The sequence below is a fragment of the Octopus sinensis genome, linkage group LG19 (genome assembly GCF_006345805.1).
Source record: "Octopus sinensis linkage group LG19, ASM634580v1, whole genome shotgun sequence".
In the NCBI taxonomy this organism is placed as follows: domain Eukaryota; kingdom Metazoa; phylum Mollusca; class Cephalopoda; order Octopoda; family Octopodidae; genus Octopus; species Octopus sinensis.
The window spans coordinates 30,976,639-30,995,391 of NC_043015.1; the positions used below are offsets into that span (position 1 = coordinate 30,976,639).

General features: G+C 39.7%; 1 protein-coding gene across 3 annotated transcripts in view; it reads right to left on the bottom strand.

Annotated features, from left to right (window-relative positions):
* Nucleotides 1-18,753, bottom strand: part of LOC115222036 (sodium/hydrogen exchanger 1) — an 80,373-nt gene that overhangs the window by 3,772 nt on the left and 57,848 nt on the right. For 2 of the 3 annotated variants that reach the window (XM_036511145.1, XM_036511144.1), the window contains exons 14-20: nt 17,904-18,025; nt 16,271-16,353; nt 13,728-13,856; nt 9,364-9,453; nt 8,365-8,430; nt 5,044-5,150; nt 3,968-4,021 (exon numbers count right to left, since the gene is read on the bottom strand). In XM_036511145.1, coding sequence (XP_036367038.1) covers nt 3,968-4,021; nt 5,044-5,150; nt 8,365-8,430; nt 9,364-9,453; nt 13,728-13,856; nt 16,271-16,353; nt 17,904-18,025 — 651 coding nt within the window. Of the gene's footprint in view, nt 1-3,967; nt 4,022-5,043; nt 5,151-8,360; nt 8,431-9,363; nt 9,454-13,727; nt 13,857-16,270; nt 16,354-17,903; nt 18,026-18,753 lie in introns of all 3 variants that reach the window. The other variant, XR_005002995.1, reaches the window with a different exon arrangement.

Sequence of the window (18,753 nt, forward strand, 5' to 3'; positions counted from 1 at the left end):
CTTGTGAATGAATTTGGTAGATGTAAACTATGTGGATACCTGTTATAGACACACACACACACACATATATACTAGACTAGCTGAGACCTGTTGGGTCACCGATAGTTCAAGGTACCCGCAAAAACTGTGTATCTCAGGGATATAAGTACAAAAACTACGTACATTTCATGGCTATAATTAAATTCAAATTATTCATTTTTATACTTTTTGTGATCTAGTTATATGTTTTAAAAAAATATATTTTATTTTTTATTTATGATTTGGTTTATATCTATCATTATTTGAATTGCATAATAGTGGTTTTTCTCTAATTTATATATATTATATATATATGTGTGTGTGTATATATATATATATATATTATATATATATATATATATATATATATGGCTTAAAGTTTACTCTCATTGCTTCAACTAATGGTCTGGGTCCTGTTTGTGACTTTCAGTTCTTAATGCTCCTATATATTTCCCCCACTTCCTTCCTGTAACCCCCATAAACCCAAACAATGCAGCTGTCTGTCCTTTTGGATTTGCAGTAGACTTTGAAGATATACATCATCATCATCATCATCGTCGTTAACGTCCGTTCTCCATGCTAGCATGGTTGGACGGTTCGACCGGGTTCTGAAGCCAGAATGCTGCACCAGCCTCCAGTCTAATTGGCAATGTTTCTACAGCTGGATGCCCTTCCTAACGCCAACCACTCTGTGATTGTAGTGGTGCTTTTACGTGCCACCTGCACAGGTGCCAGGCGGAGCTGGCAACGGCCACGTCAGATTGGTGTATTTTATGTGCCACCGGCACGGAAGCCAGTCGAGGCGGTGCTGGCATCGGCCACGAGTCGGATAGTGCTTTTTACGTACCACCAGACCAGGATCCTGGCTGGTTCAATTCGATTTCGATTTCGCTTGCCCCAACATGTCTTCACAAGCAAAGGGGGTTGGCAGGGTGCCTGTCGTAGGTCCATTGGAGTATTTTACGTGCCACGGCCATAGTCGGATAGTGCTTTTTACGTACCACCAGACCAGGGATCCTGGCTGGTTCAATTCGATTTCGATTTCGCTTGCCCCAACATGTCTTCACAAGCAAAGGGGGTTGGCATGGGTGCCTGTCGTACGGTCGCATTGGAGTATTTTACGTCACGGCCAAATAAAACATTTCTTTTATTGCAATTTATCAAAATATCTCTTTATCTATGTAGTTCTGAATTATTTCCTCTTATCTATCTGTCTATCTATCTATCTATCTATCTATAAATACACCAATCCGACCGTGTCCGTTGCTAGCCTCGCCGGGCACCTGTGCAGGTGGCACGTAAAAAGCACCCACTACACTCACGGAGTGGTTGGCGTTAGGAAGGGCATCCAGCTGTAGAAACACTGCCAGATAAGACTGGAGCCTGGTGCAGCCTTCTGGCTTCCCAGATCCCCGGCCGAACCGTCCAACCTATGCTAGCATGGAGAACGGACGTTAAACGATGATGATGATGATGATGATGATATACATATATTGTCGGTAAATCATAAATTCAAAGGAGAAGCACACTAAGTTATAAAGCAGTAGAGTATTTAAATATAATTATGGTCGGTTACCCAGAGTTTCCTGTCCATAAAGGACTTGGCTTTACAGTGACTTCTCAGACCCTAATGGCCAGAGGTTATAGGCCACTGGCCATTGGCGTCTGACAGGATGCTGTGAAGCTATGTGTATGTGGTTTATGGGCATATACGCACCACATGCACACAACAGACTTCTTCCAGTTTCCATCTATTAAATTGATTCACAATGTTTTGGTTGGCCTAGGGTTATAGTAGAAGAAACTTGCCAAAGGTGTGCCATGCAGAGGGATTGAACCTAAGTCCACATGGTTGGGAAGCAAGCTTCTCAATCACACAGCCATGCCTAGACCTATACGTAGCCACACCTGTGAGAAATGCTTACTCTTTCTCTTTTACTCTTTTACTCTTTTACTTGTTTCAGTTATTTGACTGTGACCATGCTGGAGCACTGCTTTTAGTTGAGCAAATCGACCCCAGGACTTATTCTTTGTAAGCCTAGTACTTATTCTATCAGTCTCTTTTGCCAAACCGCTAAGTTACGGAGACGTAAACACACCACCATCGGTTGTCAAGTAATGTTGGGGGAACAAACACAGACACACAAACATACACACACACACACACATATATATATACGACGAGCTTCTTTCAGTTTCCGTCTACCAAATCCATTCACAAGGCTTTGGTCGGCCTGAGGCTATAGTAGAAGACACTTGCCCAAGGTGCTTTGATTGTATTTTTTCACTGTTAATTATTATAACTTCCAATATCAAAAAATAATTGTGTTGCCGTGTACCTATGTATCAGTGAATATATTTGAGTATATACCAGCAGTTTAATGTATCAACTGTTAACTCTATCTGCTGATATCAGAAACTAACTTTGTACGAATATATTTCTCAACATGTGGTCATGTTTTCAATCTATTTCTAACACTGTTATCGGTAGCGACCAATATCTGGAGATAATTATGTTACTATGTACCAATATATGTAGGAAATATTTTCTACTGCATTTCGGTTTCCATATAATGGATTTTGTTTCCCTGTAGTAACCTGTAGTTCATCCAACATATGGCTTAATGGACAGAACTGAGCTATGTACTCAATATAAAATGCATAAGGCGGGTGGGTGGGGTGAAGAGTAACAATAAGCAACAAAAAGACAAATAAAACCATTTACTGTTTTGCTCGGTGATCATTGATAAGAAAATAGACCTGGCTTCCATAATTTCTTCACTATCAGAGTGAACATGCGTAAGTAATCAAGCAAACGAATCCGACAAAACAGTGGCACTTAATTTTGGATATACAATGCTGGATGGGGAGCTGTATGCGTGTGTGTGTATACATATATACCATATAGTACTCTGTAAAGCAGTTGAATAATTTTTTAAAAATAGGACAAAATTTATCATGTTTACTTTCAACCGAAGGAGGTGGTGAGGTTATAGGGCCTTGCTTTAACCTTAGCACGCCGGGCGAAATGTGTAGCTGTATTTCGTCTGTCGCTACGTTCCGAGTTCAAATTCCGCCGGGGTTGACTTTGCCTTTCATCCTTTCGGGGTCAATAAATTAAGTACCAGTTACGCACTGGGGTCGATGTAATCGACTTAATCCCTTTGTCTGTCCCCCTCTGTGTTTAGCCCCTTGTGGGTAGTAAAGAAATATATAGGGCCTTACTTTGGTTGAGAGTAAACATAAATTTTGTCCTATTGTTATAAAATTGAAACTACAACGATAGTCACAACAACAGCAATAACAGCAACAACAGGAACAACAGCAGCAACAACAACAACAACAGCAAACAGTAAACATGTTTTTGTGTGTGTCGTATTAGCAATGGGACAATAAGAAAAAAACCATTAAAAGTCATATGTCATCATCATCATCATTGACTACCACTACTGCCACCACCACCACCACCAATCTTTTCCTCTTCCTTGTTGTTGTCATCATTGTCATTGCTGTTGTCATTGTCGATGTCCTCCTCCTCCTCCTCCAACCCCTCTCTGCTTTGGAAGATTATTATAAAAGTGATAGTGTATCATTTTGGTATCCGGTCAGGAAACATAAACAAATTTAGTCATGAAACTCTGTACATCCTAGGGTTGGTGCTTTCAATTATATCAACCCTAGTATATTAATGGGGTACTTGTTAATTGATCTTATAAGATATGAAATGCAAAGCTGTTATTGACACAAAGGAAGAAAACTAAGTCGGATATATATCTCAGGGTGCATCCGTTTGAATGTACCACTTTTTACCCCACACAACACGCAGTGCAGCCCTCTGGCTTAACAGCTCCTGTCAGACCATTCAAACCATTCTGGTATGGAAGCCAAATATTAAATGATGATGATGTTATGTGTGTGTGTGTGGTGCATGTGTTAAAAGTGAACTTACCGTTCCTCAATCTGTGACTGGGATGCCAAGGAACTCATTGAACTGTAGACATTCCTGCAATATAGAGGTGGCATTGCAATTTAACATTGCATAATTTTACCAACCATAGCATGTAAAGAACTGTTGCTTCTATAAAATGATCCTATGCCTACATTTTATAATATTGTATTACATTAGGTAATAACCAGCAACTTATTTCCTTCAACACTTGTCAGTTAAAGTTGAGACAGTGTCACGTGACAACTTGCTGGGGCTGCCTGCTGGAGCCTAGCAGCAGGTGTTTAAAGGGAAATTTGACAAGTCAGTCAGTCGCCCGCTGACACTCGTTGACGCTACATCGAAGAGGCCAGGGAACAGAAGAAAGAAGACATGCACCCAACACCAGAGCTGGAGACATCTCCGAAAGGTGGGGGTCCCGCCACGTCAAAACGGTAGAGGAGTAGGGGCCAAAACCGGACGTGGTTCCTTCTGATGATGTCTTGAGCTAACTGGATCCTATAAAGGAGCTGTTGTGGTGGCAGACCACAAAACACGGTTGAAATTCCTCCTAAAGTTACTGGGTTTCTTATTGATCCTTTCCTCATTTGAAATGTCGGATAAACATTTTTTAAAATAAACATCCATTTCTTTTATTTTCTATTTGTTTTTTCTCCACTTCCTTCTTTTTTTTTGCTATTTTCTTACTGTTTACTTTTCTTAAATTATGTTCTTTTTTTGATGAATTATTCTTCTGAATTTTTATCATAATACTCAGTTAAGTTATGTTCCAAGCTCCAGTTTAACATATAAATAAATTAAAAAAGTGAGTTGTTTTACTAAAGCTCTCCAAATTCTTGAATGTTTTTTAAGATTAACTGAAAGACAGTCAAGATATTTTGTTTGAAATATGATTACAAAATGGTTAATTACAAAATGCCTGTCTGTCTGATCTATTTACTTCAACGTACAATGTTTTAAGCAAGATCTTTATTGACTTCATGCCTTTTTCTTTGTTTTAAGAAATTGATCACAAAATCCTCATTTTTCAGCTAGTTTATCCAACTTACTGAAACAAGTATAAATATTCCATTTCTTACCTGATGGCAATCTTGGTGTTGACATCTCCAATCTTAAGAACAGTTGGGTGTGGCTCTTTCAAAAGACATCGTTGAATGTAAGTCAGTTCGAATTTCTCTAGTTTTTTCTAAGTTTTGGTAAATAGAAAAATTGAAGATAAAATTGTGTAAGCATAAAAGGACATAATGTTCTTTATGTAATAGGTGATTATATCTTAAACTACTACTATACTACTACTACTACTACTACTACTACTATACTACTACTATCTACTAAAGGCACAACGCCTGAAATTTTGGGCGAGGGGACAAGTTGATTACATTGACCCCAATGTTTCACTGGTACTTAATTTATTGACTCCAAAAGGATGAAAGGCAAAGTCAACCTTGGCAGAATTTGAAATCAGAATGTAAAGGCGGATGAAATACTGTTAAACGTTTTGCATTAATCACACACTACACACCTTCCTTCAAAGCACTGCTGTAAACAGCAGAAGTGAGCTAGAATGTTAAAATTTAGTGCACATACACAACATAGTTGAAGGTCAATCTGTGGCTAGTGGCTTTATTATGTGTGCTTTAACGGCTTTATTCTATGTCACTAGCATTGGCCACATTGTGTCCATGAGGTGCTTTTTACGTGCCACTGGCATGGGTACCAGTTATGTGACACTGACAACGGCCACAACTATGATTTCACATGGCTTGATGGGTCTTCTGAGTGATTTTCCATATATTAATTTATTAATTATTGAATAACACAAGAAAAGGAATTACATAGTTAACCTTATTTACTGAGTTTACTAGTATTGCTTACTAGTATCACTATGCCTATGCAAACTCATCACACACACACACTCACACACACACACACACATAACACACACACAAACACACACACATCTATAGGGACAGGGGTTTGCTTTCCAGCAACATGGGTCAGTCCCAATGTGTGGCATCTTGATCAAGTGTCTTGGGTGATAGGGACCCAGGGGCCAACAAAAGCCTTGTGAGTGGATTTGGTAGACAAATGAAAGAAGCCTATTATATGTAAGTACATGTGTGTGTGTGTGTGTGTGTGTGTGTTTGCATCTCTTTGTCTTGACATTGCATGGCAGTTGTAAAATGGTTGTCATTGTTAAATTTTTTTATATATAACACCACATAAGGGTGGACAATCAGCCTGTTGATGATGCTTATTTAGGCAGAAACAAGTGTCCATTGCTGTTCTCTTATCTCTGGATAATGGACCTATCTTTTTCCTTAATTCTATGTCAACTTGAACACTTTACTTGGAACCAGCGAACCTTGCGCTCCCTCTGCGATGAAGGAGCTGCACACTTTGAACTAATCTGATGTGAGAAACTTGAGGAAAAAGAGACGTCAATGTCATCTCAGACTTACCTAAAACATAATGGGCAATAGTTGAGTGGACTGGAACAACATGAAATGAAGTGCTTTGCTCAAGAAGACAATGCGTTGTCTGGTCCAGGAATTGAAACCACAATCTTACAATCATGAGTCCACCAGCCTAATCACTAAGCCACATGCCTCTACACATACACTTCAAATGTGTATGAATTTAAGTGTCTACTTAGACTCCGGATGTCTGGTTGCTGATCATATTGTAACCAGGAAAGCCAGCATTTCCTTATATATCTTCTATGTTTTTAGGTGCAAATTTGAGATGCAATTTTTGTTAAAAATCACTCATGTGGAACATATCCTCATGAATCATGATGGCAGAAAAACATGAACCATTCCCACCACAACCCCCACCAAAAGAACAACAGAAACAAACAAAAAAATGCAACAAATAATAGGTAAGGCAGAAAAATGAACAGCAGGTTAAAATGTTTTCTTTGTAGTCATATGGTATCAGATTTAACCCTTTCATTACCAACCCGGCCAAAACCAGCTCTGGCTCTGTAGTACAAATGTCTTGTTTTCTTAAGTTTTGAATTAAAATCTTCCACCAAACCTTAGTCGCAATTTATGTTCCTAACACTAGCTTAATGATAAATAAGTTATTTTACTAAATTCTTTGTTATAGTTAAAGTAATTGAAAGAAACGCAGAGCATCTCAAAATAAATACAGTAATGAAAGGGTTGCCACTGCTACATTACTTTGAACAAGAATCCTCTATCATAAATCTTGGGTTGATGCAAACTTGTGAGTCAATTTATAGGAAGAGAAACTATGCAGAAATCTCAGACAGACTGTACATATGATTTCATGGCATATGCTGGGTCTGACTGAGGATTATGCTATGTGGACTGGTATTTGTGGAATACTCAGCCACTTATACTAATTACGCTAGGATACAGTAAATAAAATAAGAGTTCTTTGACTGTGAATCATATATTTAAGTGTGTGTATGTGTGTTATATATATTCTCTGCTGTACATATACACAGAGACACAAACACACATGTTTATATATGTGTGTGTGGGTCCATCCATCCATCTTTGAGAAACACTGATTTAACCTAATTTGAGACACCAGCAACAGATGGATTTCGACTGATGTACTTGCACGTACAAATGCACGTTCCCACGGATTTATCGATCACATTCTCACCTGGAATCGATTTTTGTAATTTTTTCAAGACTTATACATGTCCTGATACCGTTGGTATCTACATATCAAATTTAAGTGCAATCGGATGGAGGATGCCCGAGATCCTAGGAGACACACACACAGACAGACAGAACAGATTTTATATAATAGGTATGTGTGTGTGTGTGTGTATGACAGGCCTCCTCACAGTTTCTGTGTACCAAGGTGCCACACAGGCCTGAACCTGACACCAAGTGGTTGCAAAGTGAGTTCCTTAACCACACAGCCATACTCTCTCTCTCTCTTTTACTCTTTTACTTGTTTCAGTCATTTGACTGCGGCCATGCTGGAGCACTGCCTTTAATCAAGCAACTCGACCCCGGGACTTATTTTTTTGTTAGCCCAGTACTTATTCTATCAGTCTCTTTTGCCGAACCGCTAAGTAACGGGGAGGGACATAAACACACCAGCATCAGTTGTCAAGCAATGCTAGGGGGACAAACACAAATACACAAAAACACACACACACACACATATATATATATATATATATATACATATGTACGATGGGCTTCTTTCAGTTTCCGTCTACCAAATCCACTCACAAGGCTTTGGTCGGCCCAAGGCTATAGTAGAAGACACTTGCCCAAGGTGCCACGCAGTGGGACTGAACCCGGAACCATGTGGTTGGTAAACAAGCTACTTACCACACAGCCACTCCTAGTGGGACTGAACCCGGAACCATGTGGTTGGTAGCACTTATATAAAGTATGTGTACTTACCCTCCATACATTCTTCCCAGAATGTCCAGATATCTTCTCCACCAGTTGCAGCATGCTGTCAGTCAACTGCGAAAGAGGAAGAAAGAAGAAAGAAATGGTAACAACAATAATTTCTAATTTAAGGCACTAGGCAGCAATTTAGGGAAGGAGTTGGTTGTTTACATCGAGGCCAGTACATGGCTGGCCTGAAAATAAGGGTCAACTTCAGTGAGATTTGAACTCAGAAACTCAAAGACCAAACAGCAGCAGAAGCAACAACAACAACAACAACAACATCATCGTCGTCATCATCATCATCATCATCACCACAATCATCATCATCATATTGATCATGATCATCCTCCTCCTCCTTCTCATCATCACCACCACCACCACACCACACCACCACCACCACACCACCACCACCACCACCACCACCACCACCACCACCACCACCATCATCATCACCATCATCATCATCATCATCACCATCATGATGGAACTGGCGTTCCATTGGTCACAATGATGAGTGTTCCAGTTGATTGGATCAACAGAACAGCCTTCTTGTGAAATTAACGTGCAAGTGGCTGAGTACCCCCTCCCCACACACGTGAGTATCCTTACAATAGTTTGCAGGGAGATACAGTGCAACATAGCATGTGACAAGGCTGGCCCCCTTTGAATTACAGGTACAATTTAATTTTTGCCGGCTGAGTGGACTGGAGCACACGTGAAATAAAGAGTCTTGCTCAAGGACAGATTGCACTGCTGGGAATTGAACTCACGACCTTACGATTATGAATCAAATACCCTAACTACTACGTTACGTGTCTTCACATAAAACAACATCAACAATACTAGTAACGGCAAAAACGAAACAAAAATAACAGCAAAAACAACAGAAAAAATGCAACAACAACAACAAACAATAGCAGCAAGCCCCCCTCCTCCTCCCCCATAACAAGGACATTCAAACAAAACAAAACAGTGATTGCCAGACAGGAAAAATGAAATTCTCACCTGGTGATTGATGGTACAGAGTAGGTTTTTCTTTGCCTTCTCCTCCAGTTTAACTTTTAGTATATTTATCAGGGGACGTATAGAAATTCCCTTTCAAAGAAACAAACATGAAATCACATTAAAAGAAATCAGAACAAAAGGTTTCATTCTTGCACAACTCCACAATCAAAGCATTCATAAATTCAAAACAAAACAAAAACAAATCTGACACCAACAACAAAATATTTTTTCGTTTATCATTTGATAGATCTTAGTCAAAAGTGTATCTCAGGATCTATTTGTTTTTTTACAAAAATTTTCTTAACTTGAGTGAAAAAAATTATATCTATAATTATCCTTCTTTATATAAGTGCAGAGGTGGCTGTGTGGTCAAGAAGCTTGCTTCCAAACCACGTAGTCTTGGTTTCAGTCTTACTATGCAGCACCTTGGGCAAGTGTCTTCTACAATAGCCCAGGGCTGAGCAAAATCTTGGGGGGTGAATTTGAGAGACAGAACTGTTAAGTTTCAGGGATGTAAACAAACACTGGCTGTCAGGTGACAGGTAGGGGAGAAACACACACAGACTCTCATGCATATATACATATAATATTTTAGACGTTCTGTGTATATGTGGGGGTACAATTGGTGTGAAGGGGTATGTGTTGGGGGAGGCGAAACAGTTTATTTTGTGGGGTGTCTGCCTTATAGGGGTGTGTGCATGTCTGCTTTATAGGGATTTGTGCATGTGTGTGTACATGGGTGCCTTGGTGTGTCTTGGTTAAACTCTTTTTTGGTGACCACCTCATCTCATCTGCCTCTAGAGTCCAACAGGGTGATCCACTTGATCCTGCCCTATTTGCATTGGGTATTGATGATGTTACCAAGATGGAAACTGACCTGGACCTAAGTGTCTAGTACCTGGATGATGCTTGTTTGGGAGGACCTCCTAACATGGTGCTTGCAACTGTGAGGATGATGATCGAAGAATTTGGTCATAGAGGCCTTAGCATTAACAGCTCCAAATGTGAGCTCCAGCTCCTCAACCACCCAGCTTCACACGAGCAGATTACTAAACTATTTGTTGACTCCCTCCCCTCAATTGTAATTCCTCTTTCATCAGCATGGTGCTCCTTTGGAGCCCCAGTTATTGACCTAGCTTTTGAGTTCATCTTTTGATCCAAAACAGCTAACCTCAGACAACTTTTAAAGCTTGCCTCATTGAGGTGTCAGGTGATACCTGTGAGGGTGCTTGTGGCTTTCCTAATGCCTTAGCCTTGCCATAACCTGTGGTAATGATGTGAGCATGCTAGTTGCTCCAGTAGGTTCCTCTGGACCTTGTGGTGTGACCAGTTGAAGGGCTTGGTGCTGCATTGATGGTTTTTTTTAAAATTATTTTTTTAAGACAAATGTATTCAACAGAAATGATACACTAATGAGTTGTAGCTTCAGAATAAGTTATACTTGGTTATATTTTATTTTCAGTATGATTAAGCAAAGATGTATCCGTGATAAAAAAAAAGTTCATTGTATCTGATTTGTATTCCCTGTTTTAAGACAATAAAAATTATTATTCAAGTTTATTATATAAACATACACACATGGTTATTGTTTCATTACAATGTTTCTGGTGTTATTTTGTTATTCCCTTGAATAAAAAAATAAATAGATAAAAAAACATTGTCAAGTATTTGATTATTAATGAGCACAGCGGAAGAAAGAAAATGGGTTGATAAATTGTCCTGAAGTATTGAATGATATTCCTTTATGTTCTGAGTTCAAATCCCTTGAACTTTGCCAGTCACTTTACATGAGGTGAATTGAGAAAGTTAGTAGAATGTAGGGCAAAAAGCCTTGAAGTTTCAACTATCGACACATCTACATTCAAATTCCTCCAAGATCAGCTTTTCTTTTCATCATTTTAAGGTTGATAAAATAAAGTTTATTAGAAATATTGAATTTCTAAATGTCTCAGAGAGACATGAGCGGTGGTGGAGCGATAGAGTGGTTGTATACTGTCAACTTAACGTGACAGTCCCGTGAAGGGAATTACACCACTGCTATTTAGCCCTAGGAAGCATCGACGCTTCCTGTCGGCTTTCACACATTTCCTGTGTCCTTATATTTGCAAAGGGGAGACAAGCACCCTCACCAGCTAGGACTAGCACCTAGGGACATGCATGTTTCTGGGTCTTGCTCATCATCAGTCTGGGGTAGCAAGTCCTGCTAGCTGAGGTGCCTTTCAAGCCTTCGCAAATATATGTATTTACAGTGAAATCTATTTGTCACCGATATATTGCGTCACATGTCCTAATGTTTGAATACTTTCAACTATTATTGATAGTAAATAAAACATTTTCGATTTGAAATTTGATATCATTTATCATAGACACAGCTATTTGATTATGGATTACAACCCTGGAGATAACTGAATCTAATGACAAAGGTTGTGTCATCTTGTTAACTGGATACTGTTTCTAGTCTGATTTGTCAGACAGTTAGGTGCCAAAAAAATACTGATCTTCTACTAACAGTAAACACTCCTTGGCATTTTAACCTTCCTCTACTCCTTTGTAGCCCTTTTGATCATCAATGAGTTATTTATCAATATGACAGACAGACATTTTATTACTTAAATGAGTGTGGCACGTTGAGCAGAATGGCACACAAAATATCTATGCCTTTTTACAATAAGTTCAAGCTTCACTTCCCAACTATGTGGTTTTGGCTTTAGCAGTGTCTTCTTCTAGTATAGCCCTTGGCTGACCAAAGCCTTGTAAGTGGATTTGGTAGATGAAAACAGAAAGAAGCACATCGCCGGTAGCACATAAAAAGCACCATCCAAACGTGGCCGATGCCAGCGCTGCCCAGACTGGCTTCTGTGCCGGTGGCATATAAAAAGCACCGAACATGGCCGTTGCCAGCGCCGCCTTGGCTGGCTTCCGTGCCAGTGGCACGTTAAAAGCTCCAACCGATTGTGGCCGATGCCGGACGTCCCTGGCACCTGTGCAGGTGGCACGTAAAAAGCACCCACTACACTCGCGGAGTTGTTGGCGTTAGGAAGGGCATCCAGCTGTAGAAACTCTGCCAGATCAGACTGGAGCCTGGTGCAGCCCCTGGCTTCCCAGACCCCGGTCGAACCGTCCAACCCGTGCTAGCATGGAAAACGGACGTTAAACGATGATGATGATGATGATGAAAGCAAATAAGTAACAAGGATGTCAATGTATGAGTGCATTACAGCCATTTCAGGTGGCTCCATTTTTCTCTCTAAGTTCATTCTGCTACAATAATAGCAACATGTAATTCTTTCTTTCTCTAGTTCTCATGAAATATTTGCTAAAAATTATAATGGAGTATCCTGTATGTTGAAAACCTATATTTTGCATCTGAAGATGGCGGTCTATCAATAAGGTGATTTCCAATCGGTATTCCACCCAATGATGAAACTAAATGGAATCAACAAAGGTCACCGAATGAGCTAGAAATAACAGCTCAGTTAAATCTGTCTCAAATCATTAACCTTACTTATTAAAAAAAGTACCCCAATATATATTACATCTTTCCATAGCCTTGGAAAAATCCATGCTAGGAATATCATTGCAGGAACATATCTGAAAGTAGATAATTCGAACATGAAGCAGAGGGAACAACACAAACACAGAATATTGAAAACACAAGTTCCACTGGTCCAGACATGTTGCAAGGTTCACAGATAAGAGAAGACCTGTGCAGTTGCTCGAGTGGTATCCAAGAGATTGGAAAAGGCTATTTGGAATGATTCCATAATGATGGGAAGAGGATTTACTCAAGTGATTTAGGTTAAGTTGGAAAAGAAGAGGGCAATCAAGAAAGGACTGGAAGCACATTGTGACCCGTGGCATATAGTAACATCCAGGAGTCTGGTTGATGCAGTGATACAGTGATATATTAAACTGGCAGTATCGCCCGGCGTTGCTCGGGTTTGTAAGGGAAATAACTATATAAGCATTTTTAGAGAGTTACTTCCCTTATATAAACCGAGCAAAAAATGCATTAAAAATGCAGAAAAATGATGGTAAATTTTTTTTAAATCGTAAACTTATTGTAGATGCATGCTAATACCCAGAAGGGCTTGATATGAATCACGACTATAAGATACCCGCTTTTGGTTAAACTGCACCTCAAAATGTGGAAGTAGTTAGGAATCTAAATCGGAGTAGACAGACTCTCACACACACAACTTCAGTTTTATATATAAAGATAATGAACAGATAGTGTTAATGTGGGCAGTAGGTTACTACTTGGTAGATATTTTGAATCCCTTTCCAATCGTGTGTCATTTATCATGAGATGATTGTGGACAGAGGACAGAAGTAACTTCTGGTAGAAAGCTGATCACTCTTACCTGGATGACAACATTGAAAAGTATAATCATCAATACGGTTGTGAGGAACATACCACGTAGAGTTACGTGTTCCTCAGAAAGTTGTAGTGCTAAGGAGAATGCCACGCCACCGCGGAGGCCTCCGTACGACTGAAACAGAGAAATATAGGAATTTAGCATAAGCATAGATACACACTGACGTGTGTATGTGTGTGTGTGTGTGTGTGTGTGTTTGTGTGTGTGTGTGTGTGCATGTGTGTGATAGTGATGGTGATGATGATGATGATGATGATGATGATGATGATGATGATGTGGTGGTGGTGGTGGTGGTGGTTGTGATGATGATGATGGTGGTGGTGGTGGTGGTGGTGATGATGATGATGGTGGTGATGGTGGTAGTGATGATGATGATGATGATGGTGGTGATGGTGGTGGTGATGATGATGATGATGGTGGTGGTGGTGGTGGTGGTTGTGATGATGATGATGATGGTGGTGGTGGTGGTGGTGGTTGTGATGATGATGATGATGATGGTGGTGGTGGTGGTGGTGGTGGTGGTGATGATGATGATGATGACGGTGGTGGTGATGATGATGATGATGATGATGATGATGATGGTGGTGGTGGTGGTGGTGATGATGGTGATGATGATGATGATGATGATGGTGGTGGTGGTTGTGATGATGATGATGATGATGATGGTGGTGGTGGTGGTGGTGGTGATGATGATGATGATGATGGTGATTATGATGATGATGATGAGGATGGATGTCCACTTGTGACCAAGGAAGACCATCACTGACCATTGCCTATAAAAAAATGCCAGCAATGCTTCTGCATGAGGTTATCGCACGAGCAGTTGGCTTCACCTGGGTTTGCATTAGTGGCACCCTCTTACACAACTGGACATCAGATAGTTGCCTCGCTTGTGATTGCACAGCTTAAAAATCACAGAACCCCACAGACTCTCCCCACCCTACTGACATGATAGAGGGTCAAGCCAGGGCAAGATATCCAGTGTCAATATGGGTTGTTGCAAGTTCAGGAATGTGACAGTGCCTTGATAAGAAGAGCAAGTAAAAGATCCCCCAAATGTTCAGCGACATGTCCTGCATATCTGGCTTTATATTAGAGTGACCTTCTAGAGGCTTCTAAATTACTAAAAAAAAAATACTCACCATGACTAGCTGTTCTTTGAGAGAGAAAATTTTCATTCTTTCACCATGGAATTTATTGATAAAATAGGAAAAGACAAGGGTAACTAGATGAAGATAAAAAAGGAAAAAAAAAGAAATTAATTAAAGGTTCTTTTATCATTAAGGTTTTTGTATAATCATAAAGTTGTTGTTGTTAACCACTAAGTTAACCCTGATCCAACAAACCTATCTTAAATGTTAATCTATGACCAAAGGTGACCATCCCACCTTAGTTTCAAATATCTAGTGTGGTAAGTAGCTTGCTTACCAACCACATGGTTCCGGGCTCAGTCCCACTGCGTGGCACCTTGGGCAAGTGTCTTCTACTATAGCCTCGGGCCGACCAAAGCCTTGTGAGCGGATTTGGTAGATGGAAACTGAAAGAAGCCCGTCGTATATATGTATATATATGTGTGTGTGTGTGTGTGTGTGTGTGTGTGTGGTGTGTGTGTGTGTGTGTGTGTGTGTGTGATGTGTGTGATAGTGATGGTGATGATGATGATGTGATGATGATGATGATGATGATGATGATGATGGTGGTGGTGGTGGTGGTGGTGGTGGTGGATGGTGGTGGTGGTGGGTGGTGGTGATGATGATGATGATGGTGGTGATGGTGGTAGTGATGATGATGATGATGATGGTGGTGATGGTGGTGGTGATGATGATGATGATGGTGGTGGTGGTGGTGGTGGTGGTGATGATGATGATGATGGTGGTGGTGGTGGTGGTGGTGGTGATGATGATGATGATGATGGTGGTGGTGGTGGGTGGTGGTGGTGGTGATGATGATGATGATGACGGTGGTGGTGATGATGATGATGATGATGATGATGGTGGTGGTGGTGGTGGTGGTGGTGATGATGATGGTGGTGGTGATGATGATGATGATGATGATGGTGGTGGTGGTGGTGATGATGATGATGATGATGGTGATTATGATGATGATGATGAGGATGGATGTCCACTTGTGACCAAGGAAGACCATCACTGACCATTGCCTATAAAAAAATGCCAGCAATGCTTCTGCATGAGGTTATCGCACGAGCAGTTGGCTTCACCTGGGTTTGCATTAGTGGCACCCTCTTACACAACTGGACATCAGATAGTTGCCTCGCTTGTGATTGCACAGCTTAAAAATCACAGAACCCCACAGACTCTCCCCACCCTACTGACATGATAGAGGGTCAAGCCAGGGCAAGATATCCAGTGTCAATATGGGTTGTTGCAAGTTCAGGAATGTGACAGTGCCCTTGATAAGAAGAGCAAGTAAAAGATCCCCCAAATGTTCAGCGACATGTCCTGCATATCTGGCTTTATATTAGAGTGACCTTCTAGAGGCTTCTAAATTACTAAAAAAAAAATACTCACCATGACTAGCTGTTCTTTGAGAGAGAAAATTTTCATTCTTTCACCATGGAATTTATTGATAAAATAGGAAAAGACAAGGGTAACTAGATGAAGATAAAAAAGAAAAAAAAAAGAAATTAATTAAAGGTTCTTTTATCATTAAGGTTTTTGTATAATCATAAAGTTGTTGTTGTTAACCACTAAGTTAACCCTGATCCAACAAACCTATCTTAAATGTTAATCTATGACCAAAGGTGACCATCCCACCTTAGTTTCAAATATCTAGTGTGGTAAGTAGCTTGCTTACCAACCACATGGTTCCGGGCTCAGTCCCACTGCGTGGCACCTTGGGCAAGTGTCTTCTACTATAGCCTCGGGCCGACCAAAGCCTTGTGAGCGGATTTGGTAGATGGAAACTGAAAGAAGCCCGTCGTATATATGTATATATATGTGTGTGTGTGTGTGTGTGTGTGTGTGTGTGTGTGTGTGGTGTGTGTGTGTGTTTGTGTGTCTGTGTTTGTCCCCCCAACATTGCTTGACAACCGATGCTGGTGTGTTTACGTCCCCGTCACTTAGCGGTTCGGCAAAAGAGACCGATAGAATAAGTACTAGGCTTACAAAGAATAAGTCCTAGGGTCGATTTGCTTGACTAAAGGCGGTGCTCCAGCATGGTCACAGTCAAATGACTGAAACAAGTAAAAGAGTAAAAGAGTATATTTGTAGCAAATTATATTTGTAGTGAACAATACTTACAGTGGAATATACTTCAACTGAACTACACTCGTGATGAACTATATTTGCAGAGAAGTGTATATAGTGAGCTACACTTGTAATTAGCTATGACCACACCCCACCTGTACAGAGGTAAGCAATCATAACCTGCTGAAAATGAATTTCTCTAAAACATTTTTATTTACGTTTGGTGGATCTATTCAGCTAGCAGTGACTCTCAAGTTCTGTCATAATATTGATTTCAAATTTTGGCACAAGGCCAGCAATTTCGGGGGAGGGGATAAGTTGATTACATCAACCCCTGTGATCAACTGGTACTTATTTTATCAACCCTGGAAGGATGAAAGGCAAAGTCGACCTTAGTGGAATTTGAACTCAGAATGTATAGATAGACAAAATGCCGCTTACCATTTTGCTTGGCATGCTAATGATTGTGCCAGTTTTATCCCTCAGGTGTTGATATAATATTAAACTAAATGTTAATTAGTAATTATAATACATTTTGACAAATAGTATATCTAGTAGAATATCAGACCTATCTTATAATGAAGAAATGTTTAATAATCATGCCAATTATTATAATGAAGCTTTAGCCGCTACCGGATTCAAACAAAATATTAAATACATAAAGGATACTAAACTAAAAACTTATATAGCACAAATGGAATTAAACAAAAATACATACGATACTAAAACAATAAATAAAGATGACCTTAAGCATAATAATAATATGAAATTAATAATAAATAATGAAGAAACTTCTATACAATACAATAAAAAAACCTAGAAAAAATAATGATAGGCAAAGAACTAAATATAATAATAATAAAAAATTCTCAATGAAAAATATACAAATCTCAAAACCAATATATAATTGTAATAAACTACCTAATTATTATGAGGTGAGGCACAAAACTCTTACTCAGTGTCCTTGAGAAGATGCAAGCCACCAGACTCCAGATAATAAAACCAGCATTCCATACATGTCTGGTCCGAGCTACAGAAATGCCCAAGAATATGAATATCACTAATTCTGCTGCCAGCCTGCAAGAAAATGGTTAAATTACGTAAGACATATAAGATAACAACAACAAAAGATAGAAACTATAGCAATTTATTGTATTATTATTTGTTGTAGAATTAGATATATTTATATATTTGTTGTGCAAGATTTTTTATGTGAAGTTGTGTGTTGAAACAGATATTGTTATATTTCGGAATGGTAATGGTAATGGTGATAAGAATAATAATAGTAATAATAATGATAAGAGAAGAACCAATAAATTGGAGTATATGTAATACTCTTTTACTTGTTTCAGTCATTTGACTGCGGCCATGCTGGAGCACCGCCTTTAATCGAGCAACTTGACCCCGGGATTTATTCTTTTGTAAGCCCAGTACTTATTCAATCGGTCTCTTTTGCCGAACCGCTAAGTAACGGGGACATAAACACACCAGCATCGGTTGTCAAGCAATGCTAGGGGACAAACACAGACACACAAACATATACACACACATACATATATATATATACATATATACGACGGGCTTCTTTCAGTTTCCGTCTACCAAATCCACTCACAAGGCTTTGGTCGGCCCGAGGCTATAGTAGAAGACACTTGCCTAAGATGCCACGCAGTGGGACTGAACCCGGAACCGTGTGGTTGGTAAAAAAGCTACTTACCACACAGCCACTCCTGTGCCATAATACTCATAATACAGGAATACATAATAATAATATTAATATAAAATAACCGAAGCAAAATTCTAAA